Source organism: Amblyomma americanum, chromosome 1 (genome assembly GCF_052857255.1).
Source record: "Amblyomma americanum isolate KBUSLIRL-KWMA chromosome 1, ASM5285725v1, whole genome shotgun sequence".
In the NCBI taxonomy this organism is placed as follows: domain Eukaryota; kingdom Metazoa; phylum Arthropoda; class Arachnida; order Ixodida; family Ixodidae; genus Amblyomma; species Amblyomma americanum.
The window spans coordinates 321,864,227-321,877,479 of NC_135497.1; the positions used below are offsets into that span (position 1 = coordinate 321,864,227).

Sequence of the window (13,253 nt, forward strand, 5' to 3'; positions counted from 1 at the left end):
GACGCTGTCCTTACTCGCAGAGGCTGCAGGCCGAAAAAAAAATGCAGCCTGATGTGCATTCAGAGGACACAAAAACACGACATAGACTAAAGAAACAAAAAAGACGCGGAGGGCACCGGCATCGTATATAGATAGATAAAGAGGAGGAGGGAAAGGCAGGGCTGTTAACCAGAAAGGAGTCCCGGTTGGCTACCCTGCACTGGGGAAGAGGAATTAGGGGACTAAAAGGAGGAAGCGAGAAGGGGAAAAGGCATATCACACACACACGCACAACGCTGTCACAGTTTGTCATTCAATCCAGTCGCACTCAAGTAGGAAAATAGTGTCTTGTATTCCTTGAGGGCAGTCGACTGCTGTGGACACGGACCGAGGATCTTTTGCTCTGTTAATGGGCGAGGATCGAGGCGGTCCAGGGCACAACACAGTGTATGTCTTGCACTCGAAAATGGAGGGCACTCACAAGGAAGATGAGCGATGGTCTCCTCACAACCACAGCTTTCACAGACAGGACTGTCGGCCATCCCCATCCGGAAATCATAGTGGTTGGTAAAAGCAACACCGATCCATAAACGGCATGACAATGTTGCTTCCCGGCGTGCTAAGTTACGTGGAAGACGAAGGCGCCGTCCAGGGTCAAGTGCCTTGAGGCGGAGGTTGCAAAACTTTCCCGTGTTCCACGCTGAAAGTGCGAGCTCCAGCACCAAAGGGTGAATCCCACACGCAGCGTCAGGTCTTGATACTGAGGTCCTCACTGGAAGTCCGTCGTTGTGAGCAGAACGCGCAGCCGCATCGGCCTGGTGATTACCGTTAATACCACAGTGTCCTGGCAGCCATTGAAAAACGATGTCATGACCTTTGGATACGGTGCCGTGGTACAGTAGACGGATCTCAGCAACAAGTTGTTCCTGCGACCCGCGGCGTAGCGCAGCTTGCAAGGCTTGAAGGGCTGATTTAGAGTCGGTGAAAACCGTCCAGTCATGTGGAGATTCTTGACTAAATAACTCAACCGCAGCCCGTAAGGCTTCGAGTTCCGCACCAGTTAAAGATGTTGGATAGGTCGTCTTCACTTTCATGAAGATGGGTCTTGCCGGTATCACCACCGACCCCGCAGGACTGGTCTATTGAACTGATCCATCTGTGTAAACATGTATGCGGTGACTGTGGTAAGAATGCAGGTGATTCAATGTCTGTTGTTTGAGAGCGGGCAGTGATACACCAGCTTTCTTCGTAATGCCAGAATGTAATACCAGGTGAACCCGAGGTTCATGAAGACTCCATAAGGGAGAGCACGTTCTTGACGCAGGGGTGAGCTCCGATGGAAGATATGCGCGATGGGCTTCAATGACTTTGGCGAATGCAGTACGCGGCCTAATTATTGGAAGTGTTGCGAGGTGATGACAGGGAACCCGTGCGAGGTGCCGAATATGCGTTCTCATGGTGTCAACAGCAATGTATGTAGTAACAGGGTGTTCCCGGGCAACAAGAACAGTGGCTGCCGTTGATGCACATTTAGGCAGCCCAAGGCAGATACGGAGAGCTTGCGCTTGCACACTTTGAAGAGTCATGATATTTGCCTTTCTAATGGAACTGAATATCGGAAGACTGTACCGCATGTAGCCCAGAAATAGTTAACGGTACAGTTGTAGCATCGAGTGCACTGATGCTCCCCAGGACTTTCCCCCGAGGAAGTAGAGGAGGCGGACAATCGCAATAAGTCTCTTTCTCATGTCGTAGATATGTGGACTCCACGAGAGGTTCCTGTCGATGACAGCACCAAGGAAGCTGTGGCTTCTCTCATAGGGAATGGCGTCGGCATCGTATATACTCTCTATGTCTGAGTAGCAGTCGGGCCAATGTACCGCTACAAAGTTTGGCTCCCGCCGCAAGTTTCTCTTATATTGCATGTTTCAGGGAAGCTGGACAGTAATTTCTAAATATATATAGCCTTTTGGAGGTAAGAAGATGGATTTTTCAGCAAAGTAATACCACTGCTGGTGGACGTCAGTAAACAGGTGAATCATATTACCACGTAAGCTGATTTACAACATTCTAGTAGTTATACTTTTTAACTATTACAGATATACACCTTGTTGCGATTATAGTTTTTTTTTGTTTAGAGATAGCCATTTTTTGTGGGCAACAGTTCTTGCGCATTTCTCACTTAGTTTGAAAATTCCACGCCGCTGTGGGCGCGCGCTATGTCCATCACATCGCGTCACTCCGCGGTGCTGAGGTGAACAAGAGCCAGTCCTGTGCGCCGATAGGCTAAGGTCCACTGCCGCGTGGTCAAGATGCAGACGCCGGGCGAAAAGATTTTACCAAGCTGTTTTGGTGCAAACAGCTGTTTTTCGCGCCGCGTGCGTAGCGTCAACGGAGCCAGGTTCTCGCGTTATTCGCAGCTTTTTCGTGCTTTGCAGGTCTGCCTTTAGTGTGACGCAGCTAGCTGCTCCTTATATCTTTTATTTGAACACGCAAGCGAAAACTGAAAGGAGAACTTTTATAAGCTTCACCTGTCGCTCTACGCAGCTGGCAGACGACGCGACATGAGCAGCAGCTTTGTCATACATGAACGCGTAAAGCGGGCGTGAACGAAGAATTCTACAAATGGAAGAGCGAGGCAATGCGGGTGCCTCCAAGTTTCCTATGTTAGGATGCACGCCAATAGCAGTGATTGAAAAGATTATGAATTGATTTGAGTTATATAGCAGGTTGACGACAAACCATTCAATTATCTGCTGATTTCTTGTCTTTCCGTTCTCGAAAATTACGTGGAAAAATAGGCCTTTTGTATTAGGCTCATCTTTTGAATTTAAAGACTCTCAAATTTTACTTTTAAGCATCTTTTATGTGAGACATGCGGCCGTGTCGTCATTGTTTCTTCAGTTGCAACGTTCCGTACTCAGTTTTGTGCAGACGTCTATATTCATTTACTGTGTTCGCTAAATACTTTCTAAGTGACAGAAATTCTCTTCAGTACGGCACAAAACTAAGGTTACGCCATCGATGTTTGGTGCTAATTATTCAGAGCACGTAAACGCAGGCCGTACGAAAAACATCAAGTGGAACAAACGCGAATTTGTTAATGTAAATTGTGGTAACTTTCAAAGCCGCATGAACGTTGCAGTGAAGGAACCACAAGAGGCAGCCACTCAACAGCGTGACTATAACCGAACGATCGCTTAAAGTGAGAGACCAAATTTCTGAGGGTTGCATGTTGTTCTTTTTGAAAAAACAAAAGCATGGCCCGTTTCTATCATTCTTACGTGAAAAAAGACGAACGTTTTGCCAAGAAAAATTTCTTAGTTAGTATCACTAGGTACTTAGTAGGTACTATCACTATTCCGTATTTCGTTGCTCGACACTGTAATCTCTCCGAGCCAAGGCGATCGCACAACCACAAGCTGCCACAATTCTGCTCGTCAAGTCGCAGAACTCGAAGATGTACTTACAGCTGCAAGGAAGGAACACCTGTCCTAGTGGCTAACGTACAATGCTAAGAGCCCGAGAATGCAAAGCTTTCTTGAAGAAAATAGTCTCCACACCCTACTTTATCTGATTGTCAGCCCATTACTGTGCCACATGGCAAGCCTTTGAATTAAAAAAAAAGTTCGATGAAAGTGGAGCTTTCCTACATAAGTTTTCGTCGCATCAACATGCCCGGAAGTGAGCCTACTCGCTAATAAAATACAGCAAACACTTCTCGAAAGTCACGATGCAGTAGTAAATGGTGATCAAACTCAGGAAAAACTACACAAAAGACCTATGGGGGTTTCACGTCCCAGAGCAACTCAGGCTATGAGGGAGGCAGTAGTGAAGGGCTCCGGAAATTTCCACCACCTGGGGTTCGCTAACGCGCACTAACATCGCACAGTACACGGGCCTGTAGAATTTCGCCTCCACCAAAATTCGACCGCCGCGGCCGGGATCGAACCCACGTCTTTCGGGTCAGCAACCAAGCGCCAGAACCACTGAGCCACCGCGGCGGCACTACACAAAAGCGTTAACACGTACGCTACATAGAAAACCCCCTTCAATATGTTTACCGACATGTTGCCCTGTGATGGGATACACCGATAGTACCAAAGTATCAATGCAGTACTCCACTTCTCTTATTTATAGGCGTTTTTTTTCGAAATAATGTTCCGCGTGTCCCGAGCAGTATATAATCAAAATAAAAGAACCCATTTTCCTCTCAATCACATTTGCATGACAGGCTTCCGCCGTTTGTCAGTTCTTTCGAACCGTTCGCGGATGCTTTAGTTACCAGACTTGATCAAATAAAATTAGCAGAACATGGCCTTGAGTGCAAATGAAGCATCATCTCTACGGAAGAGTTCATGCGAAACTTTGACAGAACGGCGAGTGCGTAACATGGTACAAAGGCTCTACAGGGTGCTTTTGCAACTCCGGCTCCCTTTCGTTGAGGTATTCTTCCACCACAAAAGCAACTTACGTGACTCGTATTTGTGTTTTGTCCCACGGTTGAGGCTCAGCTGTGGTGCAGTCCAACACTCCAGCGGTGATGACTGAAGGGGTCACTGTGAAACAGAGGATGATTCGAGCTATTAACAGACTATAAAAAGGCTGCCAATTTTCCGGGGCTGCTTGCAGGCAAATTGGGCTTATTGTTTATATTTTCTTAAGTTTTCGTTTAAGGACGACTGCGTCGAGGATTCATACTCCTAAAAGGTGTTGGTTAACCTTGAAAATTAAAACAAGGCTGCCAATTTGCATACAATAAATAAATGTAAGGGGAGGAGGAGGGGAAGGACTTTAATGAAACAGGAGAGAAAAGGGGTGATACTTTCGTAGTGAATGTGTGTGCTTACGTTCATACATGAATTTTACTAAACATTCTCATCAAGCTTGCTAATCATAAGGGAGCGCGGGCATAGAAATAAGTCTAACGAAATAAGAATAGAAATAAGAATAACGCCGTTTCACAAGCGTTGAACAGTACAGCACTCACAGTGTATAAAATGGGGTCGTTACTATGACACGACACATGAATACACAGATTGAGAGTGTGTACACCGAAGTACGCAGCGTAGCAGTTCGTTGTAAAGTACGTCCTGTTCATTACCTGTTGCGAAGCACTCAAGTCAGTAGGAACTTCTGCAGCCCACGTACAGTTTCTTTTAGGGTAGAGTAAAATATTTTGTAATGCACTGGAGAGTAGAGGTAGATAGGATGTGGGAACCTTTAAAGGGAATACATGCTGGAGCTCGTCCCTTGCTGTACGTTTGTGTCTGACACGAAGGCAGAAATTCCGACTCAAGTTTATTTTGGGAATTTTATCTATGGTGGTTTCAACTACGCATCCGCACCCTAGCCTGCAAACGTCGTTTCGTTTAAAGGCGCCACTTAATTGCCCGCCTCAGTACAGCAGATCATATTTATGTTAACACGGTACTCTTGCGGAAAATACTAGGGCAATTGTACTTTTCTTCGCACAAAATGAAATGGCTTAGACACCAGTGTTTTACGCTTTTAGTCGACATCAATGTAGTTTGCAGGAGAAGCTGGTGTCTTTTCATTTCTTTCACATTCTTGTCGTCCGCAGGTAAAGTTATTTTCCTTGCAAAGAAGCATTATTTGGGAAACCCATTACACGTCTATTTTATTAACGTTCTGTTTTATGGAAACAACAATATAAACGCCTTTCAATACTCCGTGTACGCTATTTAGCTCAGGTTGGTTATCTGATGTTTGCACATGCACCACTGCGTACCTCCTCAATATACAGAAATAAAAGCATCCACATTTTACAATAATTTCGTGTTGGATTGCAGAAACCGATGAGTTTTTTTGGAGCCGTCACATAACAGAACACTACCATATGTAAGCCCTCTCATTCCGTAAGCCATGATATGCAACAGCGATGAAAATTCTGTTTGCATTGAACTCATTGGGTATCAGGATGCACGGAAAAAATCCGATGAATGAATCTTCAGCAACAGTGGCCGAATGATTGTTTGTGAGACCAAAAAAAAAGACCTGCACTTGGAAACTAAGGTTAAAAAAATGATCAAGTGAACACACTCCCTACTGCGCAAGTACCGTAAGCGAAGCCGAATGACTGTGCCCATATACCTTCGAGAGGCGAACGTCGTGATGCCGTTAATAGCAACAGCCAGGGCGACGTTACGAGGCATTTTTCGGCTAAAGTCTCAGGTGCTTAGCCATGCATTAAACCGTCCATTAAAATCACAAGCCTGCTATTGCTCAACGTACCACACTATAACACATCGTAATGTTTTAAGTCCTTGTCACTGAAGCCAGGACGGTGACCCAAGCGCAGCAAATATATGTGACGTTTCAGTCGCACGTACATCATGGGTTGATGTGCACACCGCACGTTTCAGGAATGCTCTTTGTGTGTTGAATTTAGTGGCGCATAAGCATCTAAGGTTATCGTGCGCCATGCTCAAGCTATATAGAAAATTTGTTTTCTGTGCACTTTTATAAAAGAGCAAGGATAACAAAAAATGGCTAATAGTACAGGCTTTAAAGAATGTCGGGTAAACTTTGCAAACATCCTTGAAGTGGAAAAACTATCGCGTTGTTTTCGTCCCCGTGATTCGGGGCTTCTTTTTTTTTGACGCTCTAAGGAGTTCCGCCATCCCTGGGATGTCGACGGAAAAGGAATACCCTGGCGTGTTGTGTCCATCGCCTCCTCAGAGGCGCTCTAAGATCAACCAGAACGCATGGGTATACTTGTGAGTTAGACTTCGCCATGTGAAGCGGTGGCCTTGAGGCCCGTTGACCTGTGTGGTTCGCGCCGCCTGTTTTGCGGGTGGGGGAGTAGCGCTAGCTGCTTCCACTGGGGGCGCGGATGGCCCTGCCCCAGGCTCACTCTCTGTCGCCTGTACAGGCGCCGAAGACCGCTGTGATGGCCCGCCCTGTTGCACCACTAAAGCGACTTTCATTGGTTCAATGTTTGATTGAACCAATGAAAGTCGCTTTCGAGCTTCTCTGAAAGTGATGTTCACTTTGACTTTTAGTGTAACTATTTCTTTTTCCTTCTTCCAAGCTGGACATGACCGTGAATAAGCCAGATGATTGCCCTCAGAGTACGCAAAGGCTTAGTCAACTTCACAGTTATCAGCGGGATGGTCTTGCGAAGTATATTGGTGCGTGTCTGTTGGCCCGGCAACTCTGCGCGCCGTTTCTGCATGCCTGATGCATTTGCATTATCGACGGGGATTGACTATGTATTGCCTGAATTCGAGGTTCGTGTAGCTTATCCACACAGAGTCGGGATGTATGCAAGGCGCAATGGTGAAGACAAAGTGCTTCGTTGGAGTTTCCTTGTTGTCTCGTCTTATTTTAATCCTGTAGACATCAGTAACATTTTGGTGTTTCAGTCCTTGCAGTAGTTCATTCTCGCTTAGTTATTCCAGGTCGTCATCCAAGATCACTCCACGAACAGGGCTGAGTGATCGGTGTGGGATTATTGCTAGTGAAAATTCTCTGAATGATTTGATTTCTTACAGTTTTCTATACTGATGCTTGCACAGAACTTTCGGAAGAAGATCTCCGTTTACCAACTTTTTCCTCTTGTAACCTTGTCCTACGGCGTCGGTTAGAGTTCTCGAAACTAGGAATGGTGACATAAGCCATGCAGTTTTCTCGGGGTCTACGCTGTACACTACATGGTAGCGTGGAAAATCAGGCTTGTTGCAAAGAATTGAGCAGTCACTTCGGTGCGCCCTCGTTTTGAAGGGCGGTCAGTGGAGAGAATAAAGAAGCCACAAAATGTATTTTTGTTCGCCAATAGTGCCAGCCGCCCATCATGAAGCACAACAAGGATACGGGAAAAGGAACTTGCAAGCAAGTCCTGCCCAAGACAGCTGTATACACCGGCTATAACCTAATATGGCGTAAAACGGGTAGTTAGCCACACAAGGTTAACCCTACTCGCCTGGAAAAAAGGAAAAACCAAGCCGGACATAGAAGACCGGAGAGTTGTAAGGAAGGGATAGGAAAGTGAAAGACAGAGCAGCGGATAGATAAGGCCGACTGCCTATTTCTCCCGGTCGGGCCAGGCCAGATGTGCCCTCTGCAGGAGCCTATTGGGCCATAGTGGTGCGCTACCTGTGCCGAAGGGCCATAGAGGTCTAAACGCTCCGCATTCGCTCAGCAACCAGGAGCCCTTTTTCCCCGGATACGTCACTGCCACGCACGGCTAAGCGTGGGTGCGCGGGGTCCGCGACGCACAGTACACCCAAACATCTGATTTAACGGATGCCCCCTGCGGGCCAGGTATGCTTCAATGTCCGACTTTGCATGACAAGTCTCCACGCAGCAGCCAGACGATCGCTGGTCAAGAGCCAGCCGTGGCACTGCTAACAAGATCTTTCTCCATATAAGCGTCAAGCGGCCCAGGATTACGAAATGTAGTGGATACGCGACCTTTGTTTCAGTTTATCAGATAATTTTAAAAAAACACCAAAATTATACAATGGGTGCGGAAGCATGTTTTTTTTCTTCTTGAAACCTCACCATACGTCCCCGGCGCGGTCTACTGTTCGCGGCTCCCTGAAGGGCGGCGGCACTCTTAGCGAGCGCTTCTGTCGCCGAATGAAGTTCCAGTAGTGGTTTTATGGTTTTTAGAACAATTGTTCGACTATCATACTAAGTAAATATTGATATCGTTGCATAACATGAAAAGCTGGAACATATTTGTCTGTGTAGTATCTGTAGCTAGAACTGGACTCGCCAGCTATCTACTACGTCGTTAGTTTACCATGCACCTATTATTGTTTAGCCGCAGACTTCGGGATCAGAAGCGCAAAGCGAAAGAAAAGCTGCAACTGAATGTTCGCACTATTTGCGTCCTTGTAAGCGCTGAAGAATGCGGGTTTTAATTGAGGAATCCATTTAACAGCGGCGTTTTAACTTCTTTTCCGCATTTTTTTCTGTCTCTTGAGTTTCTTGAACATTAAGCAAGGTACCAAATAGCCCAAATTGCTCATGTAATTGCTGTTATATCCTTTTGCTATCGTTTTTGTAACAAGAAACCTTTCACACGTACCTGAGTCTACAAGAGCTTGTACATCTTGCTTGGAGCATTCGTCGAGAAGGCAGATCCCAAGGCGGACAAAGTGCGTATCAATGTAAAATAGTTCGTCCTGGTAGTCAAACAACTGAAATAAAAAGGAAGAAAGGTACACACCTCCGAAGTAAAGTTCAATGCAGATCTCTAAGTGGCGCCATGCGAAAAAAGTGCATTTTCACAGGAATTATTCAATTGAAATCGATTGTATGGGAAGTAACATCTGGGGCGTAAGGACCATAGACGACAAGCACTGTACGAGCACGTCAACCGGGACCACGATGTCGAAGCATTTTTTTTTTCAAACTGCTTGCGCAGTTTTAGGCCTTTCAGAATCGGTTTGCGTAGCGCTCTGGCGTGTATTCTCTTTCAGTTCGAATCTGTTCAAGCGGGTTCGGATGAAATAAATAAATGAGAGGCGGTCTCCATGCAGATTTATAACATTTAGTGGAACATCGGTCACAGTCAACGTGATAAAAAAAGAAACATAGTGTCGAGTAGTTGCAGGCGTACATTTTATAGTGCCCTTGAAATCTCCATTTCCATGGTGTTTTGCGCACGCAGAAATTTCATTAGTAAGATAAGTTCTGATGCGCTCTGGAAAATTTAAGCTTTTTCGAAGGTCTTAACGGGCAAGCTATCTGTTGAAAAGCTGGCCGGTGTACTCAGTAATTTGAACTTCAGTTTTTGAATACAATACGCTTCAAAAAAATTTCCCTGCAGGAGAGACCTTTCTCAAGAAAAGCTTATAGATAACGTGCATGCACGATCGCCATGCACTATCGCGAAGTCGACGTTTGAACGGACAATGACGCAACCCCAGCACATACCACACTTATTGGTGGTGCTCCCGTGATATGCCATTACAGCATTGCTCATTCCGAGAATGCAGAAATATGTGCTGCAGACTAGAACTCTTGAGCGTAACCTTATATAACAAAGCCCCTCTGCTGAGCAGCACATCCCTTAAGCCATAGAGCAACCGGTCTCTCAGCAAAATAAAGGTCAATACTTGAGCTTGCTTGGTGCAAGTTCACCTCATTTATATGACACTCGAGACACAGGTTGGTTTCACTTACCCTGGGCTGTATGACGTCCGAGAAATAAGTCAGGAGCCTCTTCCAAGTGGTAAAGTTGTTGAAACTGAGCTCAAGGCTGCAATACTGGCCCCTTGACAGCTCATTTCCCAAAGCGCCCCGTACCTCCGTTTCGATGCACTCGTCGAAGGCTCCGAGGTCTACGCGATTTAGCTGGAAGAGGCCCGTTGGGTACTTTCCACTCGCATCAAACACTGCATGAACACGTAAACGCCGCTAAAATCTTACAGCAAGAAAGTGCCCTGCGCTTGAATTCAATATATTTTCATGCTCATGTCGCATGAAATAAAATATATGATACTGTAACGACCAATGAAGCAAGAGCGAGATGAGCTGGCGTATTAAATTGAAAATAACAGCCACACTTTTTTGAATGATATTCAAATGCCAATATGCTGTAATCAACTCAAAATATTTTTCATACTCCCGATTTCCGCAATGAGTCATGTATACCTCTCTGACTAGCGCCTGCAAATTGCTTTCAAGGTTCACCAAGCTTTGAACTTGCGACGACATCTCGACACGTTTTTTTTTAAAATATTTTCCGGCCTATTTGATTCAGTAAGCTTCATCCATCCAATTCCGGTCCGATACTTCGCAGTTTAGAAAAGAAGGCTGAACCATGTCGTCAGGTACGATTTTAAGAATAGCGACAGATGGCGTAAACCAAAGGTAATCTCAGAAAAGCGAATTGCTGCTACAGCTAGAGTTCCTGGCAGCACTAGCCATGGAGAAGAGCGCTAATTTTTGTTACGAGGCGCAAGCTCGTCATTGTAGAAGCTAGTGAACCGTAGTTGTCACCGCAATAATACCCGTAGTATTTCTCTGCTTGAAGGAAACAAGGCGATACTTTTGCAGATAACCTTGCACATGCAGCAATTTTTCTTTCGTATTGATCTATTCGGATTGAACAATCAACTTGTGTAAAATTGGATATTACTGACAAATTCGAAACAGGAAGCCTTATGTGTGTTGAATATTCAAGTCCTATCCAATCTCATTTGCGCAAAATGTCGTTCAAGAGATACAAAAAAAAACATTCTAGCCCTGTCTAGTACTTACTCTCAAGACATGAACGGCACGACGAAACAGCACTGACGGATGGGACGGAAGAGGAGAGAGACACATGCGCTGGTGTGTCTTTCTGTCCATCCCGTCCGTCAGCCTGGTTTCGTCGTGCCGTTCAACATGATCCAACCAGCCCGACTCAGCCCTCTCCTTGTTCTCAAGACATCAGTGGGCATTTAAAATACCAAAGACTGAGTTTATGCTATTAGAAGCATTTTCTTTTGTAGGAAAAGTAGAGATTTTCTTCTTGACTTCAATTTTGTTGCAGCGGAAGTCGCAGCCAAATGTGACAAATATATGATTTTACAGTGACCCAGGACTAAGTACGGATGCTGTCATTTAAATTTTGATAACAGCATGAAGCCCATGAAAGAATTTTTTTTTCTGCCGAAGTGCTTATTAAATAGATGAGATGCCACTAAAACCTGAGAGTTGTATAAAGTGTTGAGAACTGTGAGACTAAACTGTTTTTACATATTAAATATTTTTCGCTCAAAACTATCTCTACAGGAAGAACCAAGCAAACACACTAGCTTCTGCCACTGTGTTGCTTTTGTCGGGATTTTTGTTTGGAGACATTATTTTCTATCTGCCATTTGATGGCAGAAATAGCACCTTTCCCTCATGCATTTCTAACAATTCTGTCACTAATAATGCAGTAAGACATTCTTTTCTGTCTGTCAATTGAAGGCAGAAATAACAGCTTTCCGTGATGCGTTTCTAAAACTTCTGTCACTAATAATGCAAAAATAATACAATAAAAAGGTTAATTTTTGTACTTGGTTTTGAACTCTGAAGTGCATACGATAGATTTATATACCTGACTCAAGCGAAGAGCTCGCCACTTTTGAGATACAACAATTCTTGCTATGTAATTGTCAGGACGCAAAAATCTCGTTTGTGAAGCAAGTGGGTTATTACAGCTAAATAATCCGTCGTGTTCACTCTTTGTAAAGAGTTGTGAGCGTTACAAAGCAAGGGTGTCTTGTTAGTGCTAGCTTCACAAACGTAACATCGGCATAAGGCGCTTAGAGGTTTACCATACGAGGCAAGGTCAGATATTACGCATAAACGCTTCTGGTCGTTGCAAAAGCAATTCTCCTTCAACAAACGAAGCATTTAAAAACTGGCAATAAGAAAATCACTAAGCACTAAACGAATGCACTCAACATGCTCTCCTCAGCAAATAACATATAAAGAGAGGATGCACTCTAGGAGACACTATGCTCGGCGGGACAGGTCGCTGCTGCTCTCAGACAAGTGCATGCAAGTATTTACCATGCCTTGAGCTTACGGGCAAAAGCTAACAATAACCGCGTTTCCGTTAATACGCTGATGCCTTGTGTGTGGAGGCACTAAAACTTCAGGACTGCGGTTTGTTGGGAGCTTCCATGCGTGGCAAGACGCGCCAATAACAGGCTCACACGAAGAACTCGGCGAACGTGGGCACTAGAAATGCAGGCGTTAGAACTTCCGGAGATATGATGAACGGGGGAATAAAGAAAATAAGACAGACAACCTCGCCTTCTGGCACTGTTTGACAGCCTCTGTAGAGGAAACCGTGTTAATATTGTAGGTTATTTTCTACGTGAGGGCAGAAGTATTCCTGTTCTGCCGCAGTATTTTCACCTTAGATGCCCTACTTTGAGTGGACACTTCGTGAAATAATTGTTTTTTTTCAGTTGTGGCTATCTCTATATATAACCAAGGATTAGCAAAAAGTGTTCCTCACAAAAGGGCTGTCATTGAAGACAGACAGAACAGTTAATTTACAGAAGAATAACCGGCGCATGCCTTAAGAGTCCGACGATAGTGGTGAGTGCTGTCTGGTGCGCGAAATGATTTCCGTAATGATGACGACATTCACAACTGTACTGTGGTAGTGCTTTTTTTATATGGCGCCGATACTACGGTTGCTTTAAGGTCTACAATGTGCGACCACAATCTTGAGTACCTTCCCGCGGAAGCGTTTGCGGGCAGAGCAAGGTGACATAGCAATTTTATTCAGACCGACTGGGAATGTGGCATTG

The 13,253-nt window shown here is 45.0% G+C and overlaps 1 protein-coding gene across 1 annotated transcript in view; it reads right to left on the minus strand.

Moving 5' to 3' along the window:
• LOC144115400 (nose resistant to fluoxetine protein 6-like) overlaps nucleotides 1-13,253 on the minus strand; it is a 55,114-nt gene that overhangs the window by 30,697 nt on the left and 11,164 nt on the right. The window contains exons 3-5 of the mRNA XM_077649773.1: nucleotides 10,138-10,349; nucleotides 9,038-9,149; nucleotides 4,454-4,538 (exon numbers count right to left, since the gene is read on the minus strand). Coding sequence (XP_077505899.1) covers nucleotides 4,454-4,538; nucleotides 9,038-9,149; nucleotides 10,138-10,349 — 409 coding nt within the window. The remainder of the gene's footprint in view (nucleotides 1-4,453; nucleotides 4,539-9,037; nucleotides 9,150-10,137; nucleotides 10,350-13,253) is intronic.